The 26,205-nt window shown below is 40.1% G+C and overlaps 1 protein-coding gene across 1 annotated transcript in view; it reads right to left on the bottom strand.

The window, feature by feature from the left end:
* Positions 1 to 26,205, bottom strand: part of LOC132208748 (ral guanine nucleotide dissociation stimulator-like 1) — a 51,247-nt gene that overhangs the window by 5,996 nt on the left and 19,046 nt on the right. Inside the window, exons 5-17 of the mRNA XM_059644122.1 lie at positions 24,175 to 24,237; positions 22,700 to 22,780; positions 20,266 to 20,343; positions 17,908 to 17,985; positions 15,854 to 15,940; positions 15,120 to 15,197; positions 9,798 to 9,991; positions 9,040 to 9,167; positions 6,687 to 6,902; positions 4,565 to 4,668; positions 3,698 to 3,776; positions 918 to 1,004; positions 323 to 355 (exon numbers count right to left, since the gene is read on the bottom strand). Of these exons, the coding sequence (XP_059500105.1) occupies positions 323 to 355; positions 918 to 1,004; positions 3,698 to 3,776; positions 4,565 to 4,668; positions 6,687 to 6,902; positions 9,040 to 9,167; positions 9,798 to 9,991; positions 15,120 to 15,197; positions 15,854 to 15,940; positions 17,908 to 17,985; positions 20,266 to 20,343; positions 22,700 to 22,780; positions 24,175 to 24,237 (1,306 nt within the window). The remainder of the gene's footprint in view (positions 1 to 322; positions 356 to 917; positions 1,005 to 3,697; positions 3,777 to 4,564; positions 4,669 to 6,686; positions 6,903 to 9,039; positions 9,168 to 9,797; positions 9,992 to 15,119; positions 15,198 to 15,853; positions 15,941 to 17,907; positions 17,986 to 20,265; positions 20,344 to 22,699; positions 22,781 to 24,174; positions 24,238 to 26,205) is intronic.

Below are 26,205 nucleotides of genomic sequence, written 5' to 3'. Positions count from 1 at the left end.
CTATACACCTCTCCCACCTTGCTTCAAACTCTAAATATGCCGCTGTGTCCTTTCTGACATCTAACTTTCTCTCAAATACATCTGTGCTCATCCTCTCAACGAGTCCTGGTAGCAGCAGCTTCTGCATTCTGGCTGCTCTGAGTAACAAAGCATCTCCTTAATTCTTTATTGGATTTATTAGTGACCATATACATTTAGGATGCTGTTGGGGACTCCCCCTACACCCCCATCAAGCAAATAAAGCAGCACAAGATTGAAAAGCATGCTTTTCCCCTTTCATACAATTCCAAACATTTTGTACAGTGCAATTTTCAGTACTAACTTTTTGTCTCTTGTCAAAGTTGATCAAGCCATTCTGTAAGAGATAGACAAGGACAAAGAAAATTAATTCAAATGTACAAAGGTCAAACAGTACAACAAGATCATGAAATTTAAAAGATCAGAAGTGAAATACAAGCTCTGTAAACTTGGTTCCATTTTAGTATATCGTCAAAGGCCAATCACAAATGATCTGTCATACCACCAGGTCATATCTTGGACACTACATAGAGCCCTTTGCTCCAGTCAAGTAGGTCAGTACCAAGCTGAAGACATTCTCAGCTGTTCAACTGCTCAATACGCAGTGACATCCAGGTAACCAATTTACCTGTACAGAATAAAAATGATGTGCAATTTATCCAACCTTTTGAAAAACTAAACCCATATTCAATTAACTGCAAAGTGATTTGCATGTTCCTTTGTTTACAAATTGTTTGATTCACTGCACAAAGCATCAAATTATTCTGATTGGGATTATTAATCAAACTCATTCATTTTTTTTATTGCTTTGATTCTCATCTACAAGCAGCTTGCAATGAAACCATAATAATAGCGCTCATCAGCAAATAAGGAATCCAAATCTTGTAAGAGAGACTTACTGAATGGTAATTCGGGAAAGCCGAATCCAGTGCTGAAAATTCTGTTAAGAAAGTTCCCAGGTACGGCACAATTCCCTGAACGATATCCTAGAAAAAGAGAGGTGAATTTGTTTAATCCATTGTGAACTCATTGTCCTATTTCTCAAAATTACTACTCCATGTCTTATTTATTCCCTTGATCATACAACTAAATCTATTTAGAATCAAAATTTAGGACTCAAAATTTTAGACAGTTATACAGTGGAATGCAACGTTAGATCTATAAAGGCCAGGCAAGTTCAACGTTTGATCCCTCATCTGTGAACTGGAAACCAAACTCAATATTTGTGTAACCTCATCATTTGGAGATTGGAAATTTTCTATGTAACGTGCAATTTCGCTTGAAGATAAAAACAATTTACCTCACCAGATCTCCAAAACTTTGTCTCAACAAGTTTAAACGTCATTTTTTTCTAAACTCAAGAATACAATTCTTCTCAAGGTCTTTTCATTAGACACCTCTCTTACCCGAAGAAATAATTTAATGGTCTCAGATGGTGGGTTGGTTCAGAACCTAAGAGCCTAGGAGATACATCGAATTGGCAAATTGGAGCCAAAATTGGGTTTGCGGCAGGAAGTAAATGTGATTTTTGAAGGGCTTTTCAGCAACTTGATGCTTTCATCCAGCAGCATACCACAGGGTACAGTAATAGTTCTTACTGTGCGTACATTAATGTTGAAGACACGAAAGCTCCAAGTATGAACAGCCGATTCACAGATGACACAAGAATTGGACGGTTGTGAACAGCAAAAAGCCTTAGTCTCTCGGGTTACGCATATGGGCTGGTTAGAAGGCCTGAACAGAGGCAAATAGAATTCAATCCAGAAAAGTGTGAGGTGAAGCATTTTGGGGGTCTAATAGGTCAGGAGAATATATGTTCAATGAGATAATAAGGTGTGGAGCTGGATGAACACAGCAGGCCAGGCAGCTTCAGAGGAGCAGGAAAGTTGATGTTTTGGGTCTGGATGACAGAGGATCAAAAGGACTTTGGTGTGTGCATAAACATATTCTTGAAGGCAGGAGGACCTGTGGATAAGTTGGTAAAATATTGGATACTTGCCTGAATATAACAGCAAAGGGGTAATGATGGAACTGTAAATAACATTAGTTGAGCCACAGCTGGAACAATGTGTGCCTCAAAACTAAGGCATTTTGCTACTGACTACCGCTCCAATTCTTGTGTCATCTGTGAACCTGCTGTTCACACTTGGAGCTTTTGTGTCTTGAACATTAATGTACACACAGCAAGAACTATTGCGGTGCCCTGCACCACTGCCAAAGCACATTTGTGTAAGATGCTGAAAGATTAGCAAACCATGCACTGTAATTCACTGCATAATCTGGGAGAAAGCTTTATGGAAGTTATACAACTGTCCAATCATGAACTCACATTTTCCCCTGTATACTTACAGAATTTTGCACCACAAAAACAATCATCATGCAGAGCACACATTTTTGATTATAAAAGCAAACCTACTTTTAGATTCAATCTAGATCAGAAAAATATGTTGAAATTCTGTACAGTGCACCAATCACAACACACAATAAACAAAGTGTGACAGCAGGGCAGTAGAAATTCTGGGGCAAACATCTGGAAAGCAATGTAAAAAGATAGTTCACTGCAACTAGAACATTGAGCAGTTTGAAAAATGGAGTGTCTGTCAAACTGACAACATGCTAGCATGATTACTGCATTTCTCCCTCTTCAAATACCAGCTTGAAAGTGTTTCAATTCCAACTAAGAATGATTTAGAGAATAAGAAAACGTTGACTATTTTCTGAGCTGGACAACTAGTTTGGTAAAGTGGCACCAAAATATTTATATCTGACCAATTATTCTGTTATTTTGTCAAATTCAGGAGCAAAATGAGTGGACAAAGAGCATGATAAAAGGAGTGAGGAGGAATGGCTAGAAACTTGTCAGTTTTCGTCCAAGCTAGTTGAAACTAGATAGTTGATGTCTGAAATACTGAACAAAGAGATATGAATATCTCTCCATTCCTACGCAGCAAATAGTTCTGACTGCAGAGAACAAGAAAAGGAAGACATGGTAATTGAGTAAAAACACTTATGAGAACCAGTTAAATCTCTTAATGTTTTGCCTTGGCTTTTATTAATTACAAGGCCCTTGAGGTGTACAAAGCAAAAGAAAAAGAAATTGGCACATATCGCACTTTAGACATTGCTTCAGTTCAAATTTCCAAGATAATGAACACTGAGAAAGATAATCTATGAAGGCTGCATCACTGCATCATAGACATTGCTTCAGTTCAAATTTCCAAGATCATGAACACTGAGAAAGGTAATCTATGAAGGCTGCATCACTGCATCATATACATTGCTTCAGTTCAAATTTCCAAGATAATGAACACTGAGAAAGATAATCTATGAAGGCTGCATTACTGCATCATAGACATTGCTTCAGTTCAAATTTCCAAGATAATGAACGCTGAGAAAGATAATCTATGAAGGCTGCATCACTGCAGTATAACCAAATTAGATGTCGATTAAAATGTTAACTGCAATATCATCAGCAATTATAAGAATCATGACAAAACAATCTTGGAAGACTTGAGCCAAGCCAGACCACCTGGACTGCAATACATATACTCCTGTTGCAGTATTGATTGACAGAATCTGTATGCATTCAGTCACCAACTGAGTTCATTGCAGATATTTTACTAGAAACTATTGATCATGCCCTGAATATAGTCACACTGGGCCAAGTGCAACACCTTACCTCCATTAGCAGCTCTCTACTTGCTACAAAGTTATCTTCTTCATTGTTTGAAAGGTCTTCAAATGTTATCTTACTGCTCCTAGTCAAGAGAATGAGACAAATTACTCTTGACAGAATAGAGTCAAGATAACAAACAGCTGATACGGAATCTGACAAATAAGCAAGTAATACAGAGAGTGAACGGCAGTGAAGCATTTTTACAATAAGTATAGTTATTTTAACCCAATTGTTCAGAAATGTTTTGGCAATCTCTGGGGCAGGTAGAACTTGAACCCTGATTGTTGAAACCCAGGGATGGGGATACTGCCATTGTGCTGCAAAAGCTCTTGAGTGCAGTCGTTTTGGTGAATCTCATTGCAGCAAGAGAGATTTCATTCCCAAGCTGCCTACAAAAACACAACCATGATCAAATGGTCTGAGGCACACGAACATAAACTACAGGTGTGCACTTCAAAGTGTTATAGAGTGCTTTCTTGGGAGATTAAAATAATTGTTGTCTTTGTATTTTAGCATCCCACACAAACCTCCGGCTTATATCACCCCATCACAGCATATCCACAGGAAACTGTGTTACGTTACATCCAACAGCAGATCAGTTTTGGAACACGATAGTTAAATATTTCAAGTTGCCAAACAGTTTTCTTTTTCCACTTAAACAAATTAACTCTTCGCTCCTTTGTGAAAGGATGAAAGATTCTGCCAATTAACCAATTGTTAGGATTGCACTGTAGTGCCTCTGGTAATCCTGTTAATGCACCGAGCGTGTGAAGATCACTTGTGCAAGTAAACCTGGAGGTCAAACCTGCAATTTCCTACCTCATACTTATTAAATAAAAATTACATGGCTCTTTCTGAACAATGACTTACTTTGACACGGCTGCCCAAGTCTTCTTCAAATTGAACACACTATTTGATTGCAATGCAGTGGTAATAGCATGCACTGACGAGAAATTCTGCAAAATCCTACATTCCTGTCAGAGAAAAAAAGCCGTGAGTTCTGTGGAAAAAGCAGTGACTCCCCATTACCCAACACCTCAGACTTTTTAAAAAGGTTCTATCAGAAAAATGTTAGCTGAGAAAATAACAGCATTAACAAACAAACTTTTTGAGGGAAAGAATTCCATGATTCTTGGCAACTCAAACCTTGATATTCGTTTTGTATCCCTCTGAGACAACCTCTTCAGTTCCCTTGCTGCCAGCCTGTGACTGGTTAGATATGATTACTGACACCAAAGGAGAGCTTAAAATGAGTAGGATTGAGACATGGACATCTGAGTGGTAGAAGTCGCGAAGGTAGGGGGTGGAGGCGGGGTAATCATCTTTGTTATATCCATCACATTTAGCTCATAAATGAATGATAGGTTGTATTATCTGACAGAATAGGAGGGCAGGACCAGTCACGTGAGATACTCATTCGAGGGAAAACAGACAAATCAGGAAATTGGGTCTACTTTTATGAATCACTACGTTATTGATACTGAGTTAACTAACCTTACCTAGATTAGCAGCTGAATGTCCTTCATCTGTTTCCACCACCCCCCCAACCTGTTGGAGGTAGGGAGAAAACTGGATCAAATCAAACCTCCCAAATGTGTACTTTGGGGTGTGGTGGAGATGAGGAGGAAGCCTGCGAGTGTTTGTTATCAGGTCTCAAAGCCACTTCTGCTTGGGGAGGGAGGCCAGGGAGGGGCAGGGTGATCACACCATTTGGGATTTCTTTAGAGGTGCGTCAATTGGCATAATCATAAGAGCCTTATCTGATTAAGGCCAGCAGGTAGGTTCTCCAGCCCATAGTCTTCCGGCTTCAGGGAAATAAAGCTGCTGCAGTAAAATGGAAGTAATGGAGGGCACTTCAACATGGAAGCCACTCCTTGTCAACTATTGTAAAAACTCAAAATCAGAACTAGAAAAGTCAGCCAAGTGATCAAAGTAAGGTGGTGATTCCTCTTCAGAATAGCCTTTGATAGCACCAGTGTATATGTCAGCAACTCCTTCATCCATGTCTACTACTGGGAGTCAGCCTACATTCGGTTGAACTGCTCCATGTTGTGAAACTGGAGACAGACTTTCAAATCCCCATCAAGGTCCCATTAATGCCTCAAGACTCTTAACGAGTCAAAACTGATGCAGGCAGTGTTGCCAAGACCCAAACCAGACTTCTCTAAATTAGCTGGCAACAGAATTATTGTGAACTTTCATTCCAAACCTTACGAATGAATGAATATTTTGTTGTCACGTGTATACGGGAAAATACATTGAAAGTACAGTTTTGTTGCAAAATCCAGTGCAATTTTGGATTATAAAATCAGTAAGAATCAATTACTTCCTTTACTTAATTAGTTAATTACTCGGTTCCTATCCTGATCCTTTCCAAATGTACGAGTGGGCATGCCACATGTTGGCGACAAGTACAAACCTGGTATCAGATCTGACAGCCCTTCCTCACTCTTTTCCCGATTGCTGACTAACATGCTGAGACAAATTCCTTTGGCAAACACATAGGAAACAGACAACCAGGCAAGTTACTGAAGTGCCGTCATGTAGGCATACAGAATGCAGAACATTGGGAATAAAATGTACACTGTTTCATAAACTGATTACGGCTTGAAAGGGAGGCAAATAACACTATGTAATGCCCAATAACTAACTTCATTTTTGAAGGGCCAGTAAAAATCTGAAATCAGTTTGCCTTTTTTATCCACATAAATATTTTTGATTAGAAAAAAATACATTAATATTTCAATGCAACTGTAAACTGAGGCAAGAGCTATTAGCAGCCAGCACTACAGAAATTATGAATGCTAGGATTTTCCATGAAGCATTCAACTCTTATTCAGAAAAGTATTCTGCTCACCAATTCAAGAGGCTTTCAAACCTTGGACATATCAACACATAGTGTTAATGGCTTGCTCTCTTCCACCATGGTTGTTTCATGCACTGTGGACTTTAACATGTCACAAAGGCTAAAAACCAATAAAGAATAGTGTACCTGGGCAACATCAATCCATTTCTCAATGATTTTAGCCGTCTGCCATGGTTTCAACTGTTGACGTCTTAATATGGTGCTGGTGACACATTTTGTAACATTATTGAACTGTGTCATGGTGGCCTGGACGGTTGATACCAGATGCTGTTTTTCTTCCTTCCCTCGTTGAGACCAGATGGACCCTAAACATTGGCTGGGCACAAGTTTCCGAAAAAGATCCTGATCAAAAATAAAAAGGAAACAAAGGTTAAAGGTGTCAGTCGTGCCATGTTTTAAGCAATGAACGACAAACAAGATTTGTCCATCCATGGGTACATTCGTCCTGCTAGTTTGCAATTGTACATTAAAACTGCATGCTATATTGTCAACGACTGGCTAGAAAATACTCACATTGATGCACAAGGGCACATTGGCTATTCAGACAGATCAAAACCCTCGAATTTTCAGTCATCTGCTTCCTATTTGTAGGTTAGATTTAAAATCACTGGTTATCTCCACCCAACTCCGACTGTTGGCTCCACGCACACCATCAATGCATGGCTCTGCTGGCAATAGTCACTGCTACAGATGCTCAGCCCTGGTGGCCCACAGGCTAGACAGGCTGGGCATCAGTATAGCGGCCCTGCATCATGTCTACTTCTCGCACCAAGGCAGGTTGACAGAACACAATGGCAGCCTGGCCCTCTGTTGGTTCAACAGGCCTCAATGTCAACACTTCACCACTGTTGGTTTCATGCTGAACACAAATATTGCCAAACGTCCAAGCTTGTCAACTGGTCATTCAGATTACATTGTGTCCTTCTGTCTCCCTCTTCAAGATGAGCAACTCCCATCAACAATTATGCTCCGACAGTGAAAGTTAACACAACCGGCAAATAGCTCCTTCGGATCCCCGTAAACTCATTCAGAATGGAGAAATTTGTCAGTCTCGTCACTTTCAAAGCCAGAGTTGGCTGTGACAGGCTGCAGTAGAAAGGAGTGCTCAGAAACCATCGAGTGGGAAACTGTTGCATGTTTATGCAAGCATGGTGGGCTCTCACTTTTAACAGTCTGATCACGTCACAATGATGTCAGCGATCATTTCCGGCAAGGAATAGCTTAGGCTAACCCTGCTGCCTCGACAGTAAACTACATAATAAAACTCCTGCTGTTTAACATTTCAGCCCCCTGGCTCTGCATGGTAAAGAAAAAAACTAGCGATGAGGATCAAAAAAACCGCTTTAATATTCACCAGGTCAAACCACTGATTTGACAAAGACTCACAACCCTCACTGCAGATCTCGATGGTTCAACAAAAGAAAAGCAGCTACATTCCTCAACAGACACCCAGCTAGGTTGCTTCCCACCAAAAATGGCTGTTGTCATCATTATGTCACATGATTAGACTCTAAGTGCCAGTCGGTATATACATACACATATGCAACAGAGACTGCAGTCAAAACAGACAGTTACCTTTGGAACTCTGTGCAGAAAAGCAGCTGCCCCTTAACAAACTGAGATAACAAAGTGTGGAGCTGGAGGAACACAGCAGGCCAAGCAGCATCTTCGGAGCAACTGTGCTCACCCAGCTCTGCACTTTGTTATCTCGGGTTCTTCTGCATCTGCAGTTCCCATTATCTCTTATCCCATAACCAAAACCTACTTTTGACAAACTGGTCACTTCCAGATGAGATTGCTGCACCCCTGTTCTGAACATGAACATATGCTTAGGATTTTTGAGACCTAGAGGACTACTTACATTCTAGAGTCACACCCAATGCTGTCATACAGACCACTGAACTTCCACTTCAAGCCTAAGCCTATGACCAGACTTTGACATAACTCAAATTTTGATTCAGCAACCACGAGTCTCATTTTGTAGAGGTAGGCATCAAGCCACCTTGGAGACTAGACTGGAATACCTCGTGGCTGATCCCACTCCAGAAGATTCTGGGAAAACAACAAAATTGCCATCCTGGATACTACAAACAAAATCAGTGGACTCTTGAAGAAACAGTGACTGTTATGATGAAACAATTAAACTTTTACCCTGAAATACTATTCATTTTGTAAAGTTTCAACACTAAGTTACAAAGGATTTTCAGTGCTCTCTCGGGTCACTTATTTCACATGGCGTTCATTCAAAACAAATGACAAGTGCTGAAGTTTTAGTTGGCAGGTATTTCAAGCGAGATACTGAAGTCACACGTCAAACAACACATTTTAACATCTTGGAAGACTGCATTTTGAAGGGAATTCAGTTATAATGACTGGTGGAGCAGTAATAGCATTAAACAATACAGAGAGATTCAGATGCCTACTGCTGACTGAAACATCTTATTCAGAATGACTGGCCGCCAGACTCCTGTTCACTCACAGCATCCATAAAAGTCAGCTGCTCTGCAATGAAGCGTGATGGGTAGGACAGGAGCTTTTCGTCAACTTGTTCGATGGTTTGGTCGTGTTCTTCTCCCACATAGAATCTGACTCTTCTACGGTAGCCTTCTGTGCAAGTGAAGAAAGACATGTATTTTGTGCCCAAAGTTCACATTGCTCTAAAATATCTCACGAACTTGTGACTAGAAATTGTGCATTGGTTTCCAATAGTTATCTAATATTCATACTTCTAAATCTAGATTTGGTGAAAGTAATATGATATTGCACTGAAATCCTCTTGTTGGGAGCATCTCAATTGCAAAAGAACTTGTATTTAATGACAGATTCCCATCCCAATTTCTGGCTTTAGGAAATATTCTGAATCACAATCTATTGTTTCACAATAACTTGCAAAATTATTACATCAGATTATAAAATAAAATGTCATTGATGAAAACATTTCAAAAGGAAATTGTCCAGAAAGTCGCATTACATGCTGCTGGGTCTTATCGGACCATATGAGAGTATCAATTCTATGCAGAATTTGGTCTTGTACATCATGCAATTAGTACAGGGGTAAGCACTCAGCAATAATTTTAATTAACTTCGTTTATCCAAAAATTTGGAAGTAATTTTGAAGCTTGTCAAAGGAAACCAAAATGAACTAAATCCTGAGACAGAGGGGCAAGCCGCACACAAACTTGTAGGGAGGCACCCTGAATTAAAACCACATTTTTGCAACATAATTGTAAATCTTACTGAACATCTCTTTCTCCGCTGTTTCCTCCGCCAAAAACCGACTCACGAGTTTCTGGGCCCGATGTTCAGCATCTGACCCTGGCACTGTTTGGTTCAAGTAGGAAAGTACCTTCCGGAGACAAGAGTAAGTTGGAACTTGACGAAAGTCTTCGGCAGATTCCTCCAGCCAGATTTCGAGAATTTCAGGAATAGCACTGGAAATAAAGTCAGAGTTAACAACTGTTCATCGGGGAAGCAAAACATGTGGGGAAAAAAAAGCTTCTAATTCTACAAATGTCAATGCAATAGATTAAAGTTGGAATATGGGGTCATCGTGCTCACACAGGAGATGAGCTGCCATCTTGAACTGCTGCAGTGCACATGGCAATGGTGATCCTGCTGTGCCATCAGAGGGGGGCTGTGTGGCACTTTGACCCAATGATGAAGAAATGACTGTCCAAGTTAGAATTACGCTGGCCATGGATGGAAACTGCAAGTTGGCCATGTTTCCAAGTTTTTTTCTTTGTAGATTGCACAGGTAAGCTTAAGGCTCACGTATAAAGTGATTTCACATGTGTCTGAGGTTACTTATTACACCAGCAGGACCTCTTCGTGTTTAGAGTTTACTAGTAAAGAGAAAGTGAGCTTTAACAAAAAATCTTCTTTATAAAAGTCAAATGGGACAAATCAGATGAACAAAGAAAAACACAAGGATAATGATGATTTGTTTGCGTTTGTTCTGGGAGTTGCATTGCCAGTACTTGGATACCTCGGTAACATGGATAAATTGGGTCTAGTTGCAGGTGAATAATGAAATACTCCAACATAGTCAGCTTTCAATTCACTTATTTTAACTGCCTGGCTAATACTGAGAGGCCACGTAGCATTATTTCACAGGTAAATCAATGGTTACTTTTTTGCAACAAGACATCAGCTGCACAGAGAAGTCATCACACCACTGAAATCGAACGCTTTGCACAGAAAAACTCCCCAGGGCACTTCACAGCAGATTAACCATTCAAAAACTGACAAAGGAGGAGATATTCAAACAGATGTCCAAACATTTGGTCACAGTGACTCTTCATGAGTTTCTTAAAGGCGAGAGATGGTGATGTCTCGAGGAAGGAACTACACATCTGCAGGAAGTAGCACTAACGGTGGTGGGCTGATGAAAAAAATCAAGTAGTACACACCACACTGGACGTGGCAGAACAGAAAAGTTCCAGGCAAAGTTTGGGACCTAAAATAATTCCAGACTAAAGCAAAATAAGAACATGAAAGGATGTGAACACAAGAATTGAAAGTTTTTTCGAAAAAAAATCTAAAGTTCAGACATTGGTCAACCAAGAGACAACGTGGGCCAGCAAACATCAGAATGATGAGTCTTGTTGTGAATTGGGAGATGGACTGAGTTGCAGCTATGGTCTATGATGCAGTAGGTCGGAGAAACCTTTGACTTTCCAAAGACTCCAAAAAGTAAACATTTGTTTGATTAGCATCGCCAATTTACATGGAACATTTTACGCTGAAAGTGCTGTTCTAGTTTTTAATTTGGAATTTCTTTATCTGCAGCCCTACACTGAAACCGATGATCACCTATTTGAGCCCGTTCATAATAGATCATGACAGCACAGAAATTACATGGTGTGAAACATTACACACAGACATTGGGGCTTGATTCAGACTTCATCAGCTCCATTCCTGTTAAACAGTGGTTGGTGTAGGAAGTGCTAGGCAGCCACAGTGCCATATGCAGCAATAGCCTCTTGTTGTTTGAGAAAGATATACGACTTAGAAATAGTTCACACTGGAGGGGCTATTTTGACTTCATCTGCTTTCAGATCAGTTGGCATAGGTTGTACTCTTTTGCAATGATTCAAAAACACAGCTGGCCCATACTGGTAAGGTGCTGTATGATATTAACTAGTGAACATGGCAAATTATGAAATGAAGTGACTCATTTTGGAAATGTCAAGAGATTGTTTTTCAGTGAGGTCAGAAGAATCATGAAAAGCTTGATAAAAGGTGAAGTTTTTAATCAGCTTTTTACAAAATGGAGAAAAGCATACTGTGCATTTCAGATTTTCGAGTCTCAACAGCTGAAACCATGGCTGGTAACAACAGGACAAACATAATCTGGGATAGGCAAAAAAGTGAAACTGGACAGGAAAAAAGAGAAACGTCCGAAGTGGACTCAAGGAAATTGCAGAGATGGAGGGACAAGGCTGTGGAAATGTTATTTGTTATGTTACCTCTCGGAAACAGTGACTAACTGAAACACACTGGAAACATGACCTAAGGAAGTTGCCTGGGCTCATTTGGTCCTGAATCATTCAGAAATGCCTAGGTCACATTACAAACACTCGAACAGTAACCCTCCAAAAATATATATAAAGAAAAATCAATTCAAAAGATCACAAAACCAAAAAATTCCATTTCCTACTGAAAGCCTTCATGGCTGGGAAATAAGTTGCTGAGCTAAAGAGCCTCTACCCTGCTGACAATATGGTAGAACTTAATTAGTACTGTGCTGAGTCCAAAATTTGACCCAAAACACTTTTCTGTCGTCCCACTAGAATTAAAGTCTCTGTTTCCAATAGATTCATTAACAAGTTACTACATCCCCACCGAGTAATCTGAAACCTTTAATCAGCTGCAGTGTACAACATCATTTCATTTAATTACTCATTATCATCCTTCCACCACCTAAAAGGATCATTTCCTAAAGCGAGCACAACATAATCTTAGATTGCAATGGCACTGGAGAGAAGCGTATTCTTAAAGTATTAGAGCGTTCCAGAATTGAAATAATTATGTACGGGTGCACTTTTGTCTTTCTTTTCAATTCTGGCCACTTGCGCATCTGAGATTAATTGTTTCACCGATGACAACTTCACTGGATAGATTCCTGCCTCTTCTGCCCTCACTCAAGCTGTTCCTTTAAAACCATGCTTTTACTCAACCCCTAAATATCTGTGTTTTCTTCAATGTCAAACTGACAGGTTGTAAGCTACTATTCTGTAGAAAAAGAACTCAACCCAAAAAACTTGAATTTAAAAGGAGATTAACATACCAAAACACATACCAAACGAGCACATTACTTTCATGAGGATTACACTGTCCTCAATCGGGAATCAGGATAATTTAGGTTCCTTTATACACTTCATCCCTATATGTCTCTTGAGACATTGGCACAGGAATATTGTGAAATTAATCAGGACCAATTTGGTATCCACAATTAGCTGTGTTCATCCAGACATGAATAGCTAGGTGTTGGAGAAAAATGTCCGGATAACCACCAAGCCCTATGGCTTAGATTTCTAAAACTTTGTTTCATTTACCCAAAAAGACAACTGGGGTGGGTTAGAGTGAATAGCAATGCACAAGGCATCCCAACTGTGTTCTGAGTTAATAGGTACTGCTGATGCTGCAGTCTGAGATAACAAGGTGTGGAGCTGGATGAACACAGCAGGCTAGCAGACTAGGGGCTCAGGAAAGCTGGCATTTCAGGTCTGGACCGATCTTCAGAAAATTTCTGGTGGAGGGCCCAGACCCGAAATATCAGTTTTTCTGCTCCTCTGATGCTGCCTGGCCAACTGTGTCCTATTTGTTTGATTAACAAGAGGGATTTTTCCTTTGCTGCATTTTTCATAAATTGTTTGAGCTTTATTTCGAACTTCAGTGCAGCCCAGTTGTGAACGCTTGCTATTGCATCTGAAGTAAAAATATTCCATGAAAATCCTCACTCCCTCAAATTGACCATTTTTCTCAATGCAATACTGCAAAAATTTGCCTTTGTATTTGCTCACAAGTAATTTTTCTGTGCTTGGCCCTTCAGGCATTGGCTTTCTTGATTGTAAAAACGACAAACAATATCAACTCAAGAAAACAAAATAAATGAGTAAGCAAACCATGTACAAAAGAAAATAAATCACTGTATATATAAAGGTAAGAATCTCAAACTTTAAAGTCCCCAAGTCCAGTCCAGCACTCAAATCTATTGGATAAATGTTCTTTTGTCTTAATCAAAAAGCACAGAGTTTAATCGAATGGCCAGACAAAGAAGAATAATCCCATCTTTAACCCCATGCAGCCAAAGTGTCATGCAGGGCAGCATGGTGGCTCAGCGGTTAGCACTGCCACCTCACAGCTCCAGGGTCCCGGGTTTGATTCCAGCCTTGGGTGACTGTCTGTGAGGAGTTTGCACATTCTCCCCATGTCTGAGTGAGTTTCCTCCAAGTGATCCAGTTTCCTCCCACAGTCCAAAGATGTGCAGGCTGGGCGGATCAGCCGTGTGCTAAATTGCCCTTCGTGTTCGGGGAATGGATCTGAGTGGGATGCTTCAAGGGACAGTGTGGACCTGTTGGGCCGAAGGGCCTGTTTACACACTGTAGGTAATCTAATCTTATTCAGAGCAGTAAAACAACCTCAGCAATCTGGTACAGCTCAAAAATAACTAGAATTCCAGCTAGAGATGCATTTGTGCGATGCTTTCTACAGTCAAATATCTTTGAAAGCACTTAGTTTACAAACTTCAAACATGAAAAATCATTTCACAAGATCATTTGGATTTCATAGATTCAGGAAGTATTAATTCAAGATCGATTATGTGCAAAATGTACAACAGCAGCACGGAGTGGGAGGGCTACCAAAGTCAGGACACCACAAACAAACCACTTGCCAAGTATCTGACTGCTCTAGATAGCGGTATCATTCGGTTTCAACTATTCACAGGAAGTTTGCAGGATAACTTCTAATAAAGTGGTGTGAAGAGGAAAACCATTCCTGCAATAATGCATCATTATCACAAACTAGACTAATGACAATCTGAGATAAACAACCCCAAAAGCGTGATCATGTAGGACAAACAATTCCAAAAGACAAAGAATTTTGGATGATTTACACTGAAAAATATAAACAAGCCAATCTCTAGGAATAATGCAATCATTGGACATGCAAGACAAGCAGCTTCTTTAATGCAAAAACAGAGTTAACATTTTGGGTCCAGCGACCCTCCCTCAGAACTGGAAGGGTCACCCGGACCTGAAACATTAACTCCATTCTTACCTTCACAGACGTTTCCAGAAATGCTGAGCTTTTCCAACAACTTTGTTTTTGTCCCTGAATTGCAGTGTCCGTGATTCTTTCAGTTATTATTTAGCTTCTTGAATGTGATTGTTATGGGTTGGAGTGCTGTTTGCCATCCTGTTTTGGGTGTCTTATATATTCATGACAAAGGCTCTACATTATTTTACAGGTCTTTCTGGCTCTCCAGCAATTCTTCTCACATTCTTAAATTTCACACTGAAAATACAATTTCACTACATGTCAAATCAAACTTACATTTTCATTAGTGTTTCCTTTTCTGCAGGACTGAAATTATATTCTCCTAGAAAGCTTGATCTGTTGAAGTCTATGCTTCTGCAATTGATCATAAACCACAAAAGAAAAAGCAAATTAAAATGGTGTTTGGGTCTACAATTGCTTGCCAGCCGTAAAATAAGAAATGAAGTCTCAAAATTCAGCATCCTAAGCCGTGATCAGCTAACTTTATGAAACAAGGTCACACTCTAAATGTAAAACTGCATAAAATAGTGAATACCTTCTTTAAATTTCCTCAGGAAGTTTACCAGAAATGCCCTTGAGGGCCAAAGCAGCTCACCAGCAGTGGTGGTGGCTGGTGGTAACAGGGGAAAGGAGCAGGTGCAAAGAGTGAAGCCACTTCTTCAATAGCTTACAATTGCTATTAGTCCAGAAATTTCAGTCTGAGATAAACTCAACACCTTCACACGCAACTGCTGCTTGTGCTTTGTATTGCTTGTTCCTCAGAATTAGGGAGAGAATATGCAAAGAACTCAGAAGCTGTTTCTTCATCAATGTGCCATGATCTGGAATGATATCCGTGTTTTTGTTTCTGTGGTATGTCTGACAGAGTCATACAGCATGGAAACATCTCTGCCTTCATGAAGAGATTTCTGATTATCCAACCTATGGCCACCAGATCTCCAGCCATTCCCTTTACACACTACTGTATTGCAAATGAAGCATAATATGGTCACATTTTGCATCAAACTCACTTCTTAACTGTCGCTCCCTTCTCCGGTGAACTTAAATTCTGAATTTCATCAGAATTCGGACAGTGTTTGGATTCAACACTTTCACAGCTGCAATTGAACATCAAGAACAATTTAAAACACCTCAAGCAAACCCTTTCATCTTCAGTTAAATCCATTAAAATACCCATGAAAATTGAAGATTCAGAATGACAAGCCTCCATCAGATGGTTTTATTAAACAGGTTACACACCAGATGGTGAAGATTTCTGAGTCAGCATAAAATGTTAGCCCATATGCTCCCCAAGTATTCTTGCTTGAGACTGGGATTACAGTTCCTGTGATGCTGTCCTGCCAATAAGATGAATCTAGTTGCTGGATTTATCCGCACACTTTTGAACATAAACATAGTACATGTTGTAATCCTCCAGTCCTCTGATACCACCCCTGTATTCAAACAGGATGAGGTTGTTGTGCAAAGTGCCACTGCAGCCTCAAGCTATTTTTTTTCTTTCTCAGTATCCTCAGTTGTCTACAATTCACTTCCTTCTGAGTTACCAACACCAGGGACAACCAGCCGTTCTAATCAAAGCAGAAATTGCTGTAAAAGCTCAGTGGCTCAAATTACTCAAAAATATTAACTCTGCCTTCTCGCCACAGATGCTGCCAGACCTGCTTAGCTTTTCCAGCAATTTCAATTTTCGTTTCAGTTTTCCAGCATCTGCAGTTGTTTAATGTTCACATTTCTAAAATGCTGTCCAACCTCAGCTCATCCTTGTCTCAACTATTTACTTTTCATCGTGAATTGGGCATCAACTTCTTCTGAATAGTATCGCAGCCAGGCCCTTACCTCTGTGAAGATTAAACAGTGATTTATGACCATTAGCCCCACTTTCGCTACCCTTTCACTGCTCACAATGGAGGATGACATTCGGATTCCCTTTTAACATTAGCTGCCAGCATCATTTAGTTCAACACTTCCCTTCTGAACTACTTATAATTAACTCGGTACACATTGGGGTCATCAATAATCCTCATCATTTGTACCATTTGCCACTCTCTCCTGCTTGTGGGAACATTCTGACACTGTCACTAAACAACCTCCTTCTGTAAGACAGACTGCTGTTTCATTGCAGTTTTCCCTGAACTTGTGTTCAACCTTACTTGCTGCAAACGCCTTCTTGCTCCTTTTGAAGTTGGACCTCCTCCAAATCAAAATTATTCTGGATTGTTCCTTCCTCTCTTCTGGAGCCAAAATAAATATCTTATGATATGGTGCTTCCTGAAATGATCCATGCCTGATATTTGATCGATAGTGTGTGTGTATGTGTGTGCACAATAATTATAGAAGTGGTAGTGCAGGTTGAAGATATCATCAGGATTCTGAACTTTAAAAATTGGAGCATTGTATGAAAAACAAATAAGTTCTGACTAATCATGATTAAACAAAAACCTCCTGATTTCCCCTCAACTCTGGTATTTACCAACCACACTTCAGGAAGGGATTTGAGAGGGTGCACAAAACATTCACAAAAAATATTACCAGAGATGACAAACTAGACAGCCCTGTGGAGAGGCTGAAGGAGCTTGGGCTGCTCTTGGAGAAGACTAAGAAGTGATTTTAAAAGTGTTCAAAATCATAAGGGATTTGGTTGGAATGGATAAGAACAATCGGTTCCTTGTGACAGAAGGCTTAAGAAGAAAAGGACACTGATTTAAGATGATCAGCAAAAAGAACCAATGGTGACAAGGATTTTTTTTAAAAATAGCATCATTAGAAACTGGAAAGCTCTGCCTAATAGTGTGGTGGATGAAGCTTCAATTGAGGTCTTCAAAAGTGAGCTACAATTTTCGAAAGGAGAGGTTTCGCAGTATTACACAGTAAAAGGACTTAGGAGTGAACGTAGGCAAGTCCCTCTTTGAGAGCTGGTACAAACATTATCAAATCATTGTCTCTGGGCTATTACCATTTGATGGCTGTACAACATTGCACAAACTGCTAGCTCCCCAGCTATTTCCTACCGCTTTGTCATATTCTGAATAATGACTCACTTTGTCATGCATGCAGTTAAACTTACTTAGCAATTATTTCGCTGGATCCTGAAGAACCACAACTTCCATTTTCCTCACCATTTGCACTGTCAACATTTCCAGAACTGCAATTGATCAAAGAGGACAAATTAAGTCATTTAGAATCGGCAAACTCATCCAGAATTAAATCCAACTCAATTCAACACAAAAAAATCACAGTCTTGAGAGAGGGTTTTTTTGACTTCCACAGGATGCCCACAGGTCTTCATACTGAGGCAGTGCTGGGGTGGGGGTTGGAAGAGACAGAGCAGGGCAATAAGGAGAGAAAACCATTTCTTCAGTATTTCACCCTTGTTGAAAGCCGTTCCTGCGCTGTGCAAGAACTTGATACTGAAAGACAAGGAAAATTCAATCAACCATTGAAAAGCTTTGAAAGCTTTATGCTAATTCAACATTATCCCATCTCTCAAAGTAAGCCAAACATTGCAGAAGCAGTCAAGCAGTTGCTTCATGTGATTGCTATTGTCTGGATTGGTGCTCACTGCACTGCCAATTGGGGTATCTTCCTGAGGCAACCCTGACATAATCTTACAGCAAATCCCAACAGTTTCCTTTCACAGTATTAGATCCCAAATACCATACAACAGGATTAATCTGACGTCACATCAAATTTACTTGTCAATTACTCCTTCAGTTTCTGACAAACTTAGGTTTCTACCCACCACACAGTGTGACATGTCAACATTTTCACAGCTGCAAATGGTCACAAAACACCAAATAAATCATTTTACTTGTGCATATTATCATAATGTTAATTTCTGGCACTCTTATCAACATTGGGATTTTTGGCTGAGAGGGGGAATGAGTCAGTAGATGAGGTGTAAAGATGTCAAATAAAGAACCTCTGCACTGGGACAGACAATAAACATCCCAAAAGAGAGGATTTAAGTTTAACTTCCTCATCTCTGAAAAAGAAACACAAGCTCTTTACAGACTATTGACAATTCAACTCTCACAAGCACAGCTTGTAACTCAAAGTTTGATTCGGAGCACTGATGTAGGAATTTGTCATTGCTCAAATTCACTGAAGCTTAAGGTCAGATTAGTCACCAGTGGCTGTTTTGCTGAAAAAAAAATCATTTTTCTATCCTGCTCCTTTAACAGTTCTGAGTTTAGTTAAAGATCTGGACAGAATAAGCTCAGGATTAATTCCAGGTCTCTGACTTGGGAAAGTGCCTGACTCCATGAATACACATGGCAAATGGCCAGATTAGATAATTAAAAATGCAAACTATTCAATGGCAATATTGTATGGGAGAAATACCAAGGCTCGGACACGGGGAGCAGGTCACATTCTTAATCGACGACATATTTCTTCAAATGTTACGGACATTTGGAGGACACTTCAATGAACTTGGAGGAAGTTTGTGGGGAGGGTGCAGCTGAAGCAGGAAGGAGGAACACAGAGAAGTGCTGAGGTGGGGTAGAGGAGATTAACTCATTTCTTTAGCAATTTTACCAGAGCCACATTGTCCAGAAATATAACCTCAATATTGATCTGAAAACAATTTCCCATCTAAGTGTTTTGGATGCTTCAATGGTGATGCTATTATTTCAGACAACTGTCTCTGTTATAAATTTTCGAGGGAGGCAGCCCAGCAGACACTTTATTGTGACTGCTATCGTCTGGAGTGGCACTCATCACATTGCACTAAAAATTTTGAAGAAATCAATGGTTCCCCATCATTCTCTTTTCACACTGCTGCATTCCAAATGAAGCAGAATTAAAACACATCAAAATTATTTCCGATCAACCTTGCTTCCTCATGGTTACACAGATGCCTGGCAAACTTTGATTCCCACCCACCCGACAATCTATACGGCCAAAATATCTGCAGCTGCAAGTGCTCATGAAGCACAAATTAAGAAAAGGATTTGCATCTACAACTGATTTATAAACACTGAAAATAAATTTTGAAGCCCAAAATGCTCAGTATTTCAAGTCCTCATTCGGTTAAAGTCCAGATGAATGACTACACTGGATGGTTTGCTTTCCAAATTTTCAGAGAAAATATGTAGGTCACTCCAGTTACATAGGCTGGTGCATTTGACGGGAGGTGGGAGGTTTCGCAGTTTAGCATTGTTGCAAGTTAGACCACCAAGGTCTGGATGTTGAGGGCCAATCAAATTTTCACTGAACATTTTTGAATGTTTTCTATAGATCAAAGGCTGAAATGTGTCATTGATTTAATTACTGGCAATGGCCTCGGAGGGAATAAAGCTGTTTCTTTAATGTGATTTTTATCGTCTCGAATGGCGACATAATCTTTCAAGAGCTACTATATTCACAGCAATTTCTTTTCATGGTATGTATTACGAATGAAGCACAGAAGGATGAAACTTACTTTGAAATTTCTGCAGTCGCTTTCGGTGAACTTGGTTCTTCAACTTTATCAGAGTTGGGGCTGTCAAAGGTTTTGGACCTGCAATTCATTAAGACCATAAGACCATCAGACATTGGAGCAGAAATTAGGCCATTCGGCCCATTGAGTCAGTTCTGCCATTCAGTCATGTGTGATAAGTTCCTCAACACCATTCTCCTGCTTTCTCCCCATAACCCTTAATCCCCTCGATAATCTGTCTCAGTTTTAAATGTACTCAATGACCTGGCCCCCACAGCCTTCTGTGGCAGTGACTTTCACAGATTCAACACTCTCTGGCTGAAAAAGTTTCTCCAAATCTCCATTTGAAAAGATCTCCTCTTTATTCTAAATGTGGGCCCTTGGGTCCTAGTCTCTCCTACCAATGAGAGCATCTTCCCAACACCCACTCTGTCCAGGCCATTCAGTATTCTGAAAGTTTCAATTAGATACCCCTCATCCATCTAATCTCCAATGAGTGTAGTCTCACAGTCCTCAAACGTTCCTCAAATTTTAAGCTTTCCATTCCCTGGACCTTTCTCATGAACCTCCTCTGAACCCGTTCCAGGTACAGTGCATACTTCCTGAGATACGGGGCCCAAGTCTGTACACAGTACTCCAAGTATGGCCTGACCAGAGCCTCATAAAGCCTCAGAGGTACAGCCCTGCTGTTACATTCAAGTCCTTTCAAAATAAATGCCAACATTACATTTGCCTTCCTGACTATATAAGGCAAAAATTAAAGACATTGTAAACAAGCACTTGCATCCAGAAATGGCTTCCTTACAAAACGAACATTGAAAAATTTCATGTGGAATCCATAAGGCCATAAGTTTTGGGGGCAGGAATAGCTCATTCGGCCTACTGAGTCTGTTTTGCCATTTGATTCTGGCTGAGATCTTTCTCAAGCCCAATTTCCAGCCTTCTTCTCGAAACCTTGATCCTCTTATTAATCAAGAACGCTTCTCTCTCTCTATCTTAAATAGACCTAATGACTTGGCCTCCATGGCTTTCTGCAATGTTTTCCTCAGATTAGCCACTCCTTGACTGAAGAAATTCTTTCTGACCTGAGTTCTAATGGTTGGTCTCTTCACTCCACGACTGTGCCCGCATGTCCTAATCTCTCCGACTCGTGGAAGCATCTTCTCCGTTCCACGTGCAATCCTTCCAGGCCTCTCAGTATGCTGTAAGTTTCAACGAAATTCCAACCCATCCTTCTAAACTCCATCCTGTACAGAACCAAAACCCTCAACCACTCTTCAAATGAGAAGCCCTCTCAAGTTTTCAAGTACTTATCAACTGGATTTGTTAAACAGGCAACATTTCTGATGTGTATAACTACAATAGATCGTGATTTGTTTTCCCCCTCCAAGTTTTAACTGGTGGTATACAAGTGATTGTGACTGAGTCTGGAAGAGTAGCTGGGGGGAAGCTGCAAGGAAGAAGGAATTTCACCTTTCACACAAGTTTTCAGAACACCACGGTCTGTTTATTTTTGGGCAATGGGGGGAGGTGGGGCATGTAATAACACTGGAAAGCAGAGAGTTAGACAGTCAAGTTTTTCAATACGTTTACCTGCATTGCATAGTCCAATGTTTGGAAAAGAAACATTCCATTAAAGATCGTGTGTAATGCATGCCCAATTATTCACTGGCAATTAAATTGGAGGTGAGAGGATTAGGATAATGGCAGGGAGGGGGTTTGCCACCAACACATTGCAAAGCTATATTGACATGGGCCAGTTCTCTTTGACACCTGGACTCTCCTTGACTTCTAAGGACTGCCTCCCTCATTTCCCTGATGGCGCCCACCTACACAACCTCAGTGACAATCAGCATTAACAGTTGGGCTGAGAAAGATGCTGATCTGCCATCCCTTTCTCTGGACCAGCAGCTGTCAAAACTGAGCCAAACCGTCAACTGGTGAGTAACGCCGGCAGCAATCTCTGTATTGGTTACCGCTGGAATCGGCCAAGGCCTCCAGGTTTCAGATCCAGCAGAAGGCCTGCAGCATGAACCACAAGCTTCCATCTAAAATTTCTTTTTACAACACTAGGAACAGAGCAAATATTAGAACAACAGCCAACTGTTTCTTTAATGTAAAAGAACAAACTACGGACGCAGACAATCTGAAAGAAAGGCAGACGTTGCTGGAGAAACTCTACAGGTTTTGCAGCATCTGCAGACAGAAAACAGAGTTCAAGTTGAGCCAAGCGACACTTCTTCAGAGATGCAAAGTTCTGAACAGGGGAACCTCAACTCAAAGCGCCCACTCTGCTTTCTCTCCACAGATGCTGCTCAGTTTCGGGAGATAGCCTCTACGTAATGTTCCTGAAAATGCCAGACCTCCAGCAGTTGCCCTTCACATAGTTGTATTCTGATTAAAGCATCATTTCCTCACACATTGGATCATTACTTACTTTCTGATCTCAGCAACTGTCTCTGGAGGAATTGGATTTTCAAGCTCCTCACAGCTCGGAATGTTAGCATTGTTCCCGCTGCTGAAATTAGTTGTGAAGAATGTCATTTTAAATAAATCCTTGTACCCAGTAATTCTTAGCTCATCGGCAGTTTCCTTTGTATTCCTTGTACTCTGAATAAAGCAAAACCTTAACCACTTATTGTATTCAAATTTACTCTTTCATGACAGATTTTAGAGTGCACGGTCTCCCATCTACCTTGTAGTTTGCACTGTCAGGTGATCTGCAAATGGTCCTAAAAGTGTTATCAAGTAAATTTGAGCAAACATCCACATCAACAAGAAAATTATCTTCATACACCTGAAAGACATTGAGTCGGCATTTCGTGCCATTGACAGCTAATTTTCTAACAACGGGTCAAGACGCAACTACAGAATATGGTGATTGGTCTCCCCAAAACCCTCAACGATAGTTTGCAGGATAAGACCGTGAGACTGGAGTGTGGAAGTAAAGAGAGAGAGAGAGAGAAGGATGCAACAAATCCATTTCTTCAACATTTTATATTTGTTGCAAAGTCTACAAATATCTCAAACAAAGAGCTCCAGGCCCAAATATAGAAAGGCAACCAACTTTCCAGTGAAGAACTTCAGACAGCGTCTCTACATACAGGGCTGAATGTCCCAAGTCAACTGGCCTTGGCCTGAGACATGACATTCTTGGCAAAGTGGAGGGGAATTCAGGAGGAAAACTGAACTCTCTTTTGCACCATTATACTGTATTGTCAGCGGTGGGCAAAGTAGCTGGTTTAATGACTCACTGGGCATGAATCACGTCACCAGCTGACAGTCACTTGTGTCTGTCTGTCTCTCTGGTAAATATTAGAGTTCCTCAGCTCCTGCAGTGGACATTGGCCTGCAAATCTCTTTTGTATAAGCTCGGCAATGCCAACTGTAATGACAGCAAAGAAAAGATTGCAGCTCTGCCTCTATTTCATCCTTTTGTCAACTGTTTTTATGAAAAAGATCACCCTCCAGGTTTAGTGTGTTCATGGACAGCAGTAGGTTTTTCTTCAAAACCTTCACAGGAGATTTGAAAGACAGCACAGGCAGACTGAGGGGAGGGGAGGAGGTCGGAACCTCAATTCTTCGACGTGTTGTATCCTTAATTTAGAGTTCAGCTATCTAAATGTTTGGCGACAAATGGAGATCTGAATAGTGAATGGATAAGCAATTTTTCACTGAACACTTCTGGATCTTTTCTGTTGATACAACTTTTCTTTTTAAACAAACAAAATCTGTGTAGATTTTTGATACAATCAAACAACTTTGTTCATGTGACTGCTGCTGTCTAGTGTTTGCTGCATTGCTGTGGGAGGAAGGCCCTCCACAGATCTTACAGGAAGTGCCAGCAGGTTTTTTAACATTGTTGTATTTTGGATGAAACTTAATTAAGTCACACATTAGACTAAAGCTTACTTTGTGCTCACTGAATCGATTACTGGAATCTCTTCTGCCTCTGAGGTGTCAAAGCTTCCATATCTGCAATTGGTCAGACAGCACAAACTAAGTGATTTTAAACAAGCTTGAATCTGCAATTTGCATTCAGCCGCTGAAAAACATCTGAACGTTCAGGGTTTCGGCATTTGAAGCCTTGATTACCAAGTTTGTTAAAACTTTGCATTGAAACTCCAATTTGGCATTTTACAGCATACCTGCCTCATCCCCTGCCACAGAGAAGAGTAAAACATTCAATGTGGTTTTGTCTCATCTGATCGTAATTTCAAATCTACATTCCTGCCTCTCCTAATGACCTTTCACCCCTTCTCTCTCAACAAGTATCTGTTTATCTTTGCATTTACAATATTCCAGTGCTCTGCTTTTACCATCATTACAGGAAGAAAACTTAAAAGAATATCCACATTTTGAGATTTTTTAAAAATCACTGTTTTAAATTGACAACCACTGAATTTTAGACACTCACCCTTCATTCTAGGCTCTTCTGTAAAAGGAAACATTGTCTCCATATCTACCCTGTACAAAAGCTCAGGTTTTTTTCTTTCAATCACATTGTACCTTCCTCCCTAAACATCGACTGATGCAAGACTTGCCTATGCAAATTTTCCTTGTGAGGCAAGTCACTTAGTCTCTTTATTATTCTGATAAACCTGCTCTGAACTGCCTCTCATATATTTACGTCCGTCCTTAAAAAAGACTGACCAATACAAAGAATATCATTCACGATATGGGCTCACCAGTGATCCCTACTTTAGTGCTTAAATTCCTTCATGATAACATGAAAACATTTATTTGCTTTCCTGATTACTTAATGTATCTGTACATAAGCAATTTGTGATTCATGCATGAGGATACCCAGAATCCACTCTAAATCAGAGCTATGCAATCTCCTTCAATAATAAAAACTGCTATTCTTCCTACCAAAATGGACTTCAAATTTACCCATGTACTATTGTCTTTTGTCAGATCTTTGACTACTTGCTCAACCTCTCTTTCTCTGCAGTATTCCAACCTTCTCTGAGGTTATTTTTTTAATGCATCTTTGTCTCTTCAGCAAATCTGTCAGTCATAAATTCATTCCTTCGTAAGTCATCGACTGTTCGTCAATACTTGGAAAACTTGGGCAGAAACAGATTATTAAAATTATATTGAAATTATGCGATCAAAACAATTTTGAGCTCCAGTTAATTCGCTGTCTCAAATAAACACCTCAGTAAATGAGAACACTCATGCAAAAAGGGATGAATTCCTTGGATCGAATTACAGAAAACCAAAATAACTGTAGCATTGAGTCAGCCTGTTTCTCCCTTTCACTACGGATATAGGAAAATCCTGAAATGTGGGATGTGTGTAAGGTGAATGGATACTATTAGCATCCATTGAATTATGATGATCTTTTAGCCGAATTAAAATGGTTGACTCAAACACTAATCTTAAACACAACATCTGTCCAATTGGTAAAATGGATTTGAACTTTCGAATGGCATGGAAGCCATTTTGTTCTCAACTTTTTAAAAACTCCAAGAATCTCCCTGCAGATGGAGACTTTCACCAAAAGACAATGGACAAGTTAGAGATCTAAGCAGCCAAAGTAATAAACAGCTACACTGTGAAAGGAGGAGTTAGTAAATATAACAGATGATTGTCTTAACCAGAGCTATCTCACAGTTTAATGAGAACCAACCTCCTCAAATTTCAACAAACCACATTTTGCTGAGATTCCTTGGTTTTACAAATTTTTCACTTGACCTTTAAAAGAATACCATCATCAAAGATGACTACAGGCACAGCACAAAAGCAAATAAGAAAGTAATAACCTGCAAAGAATCTTTATGCACTATTGAACCTCTGAGAGATAATGTGAGACACATGAGTGAGCTGTCATGTTTAAAATTCGAGGGCAAGTATGGGTAATCTTTTTCTTTAAAACTCAAAAGCTTATTGGTGGAATTATTCTGCTGGAACATTTATTTACTTGGGCAAAGAAAGAGA

Source organism: Stegostoma tigrinum, unplaced genomic scaffold (assembly GCF_030684315.1).
Source record: "Stegostoma tigrinum isolate sSteTig4 unplaced genomic scaffold, sSteTig4.hap1 scaffold_53, whole genome shotgun sequence".
Classification (NCBI taxonomy): domain Eukaryota; kingdom Metazoa; phylum Chordata; class Chondrichthyes; order Orectolobiformes; family Stegostomatidae; genus Stegostoma; species Stegostoma tigrinum.
Note: the sequence above shows the minus strand (reverse complement) of the source record. Positions and strands in the feature narration are given on the sequence as shown.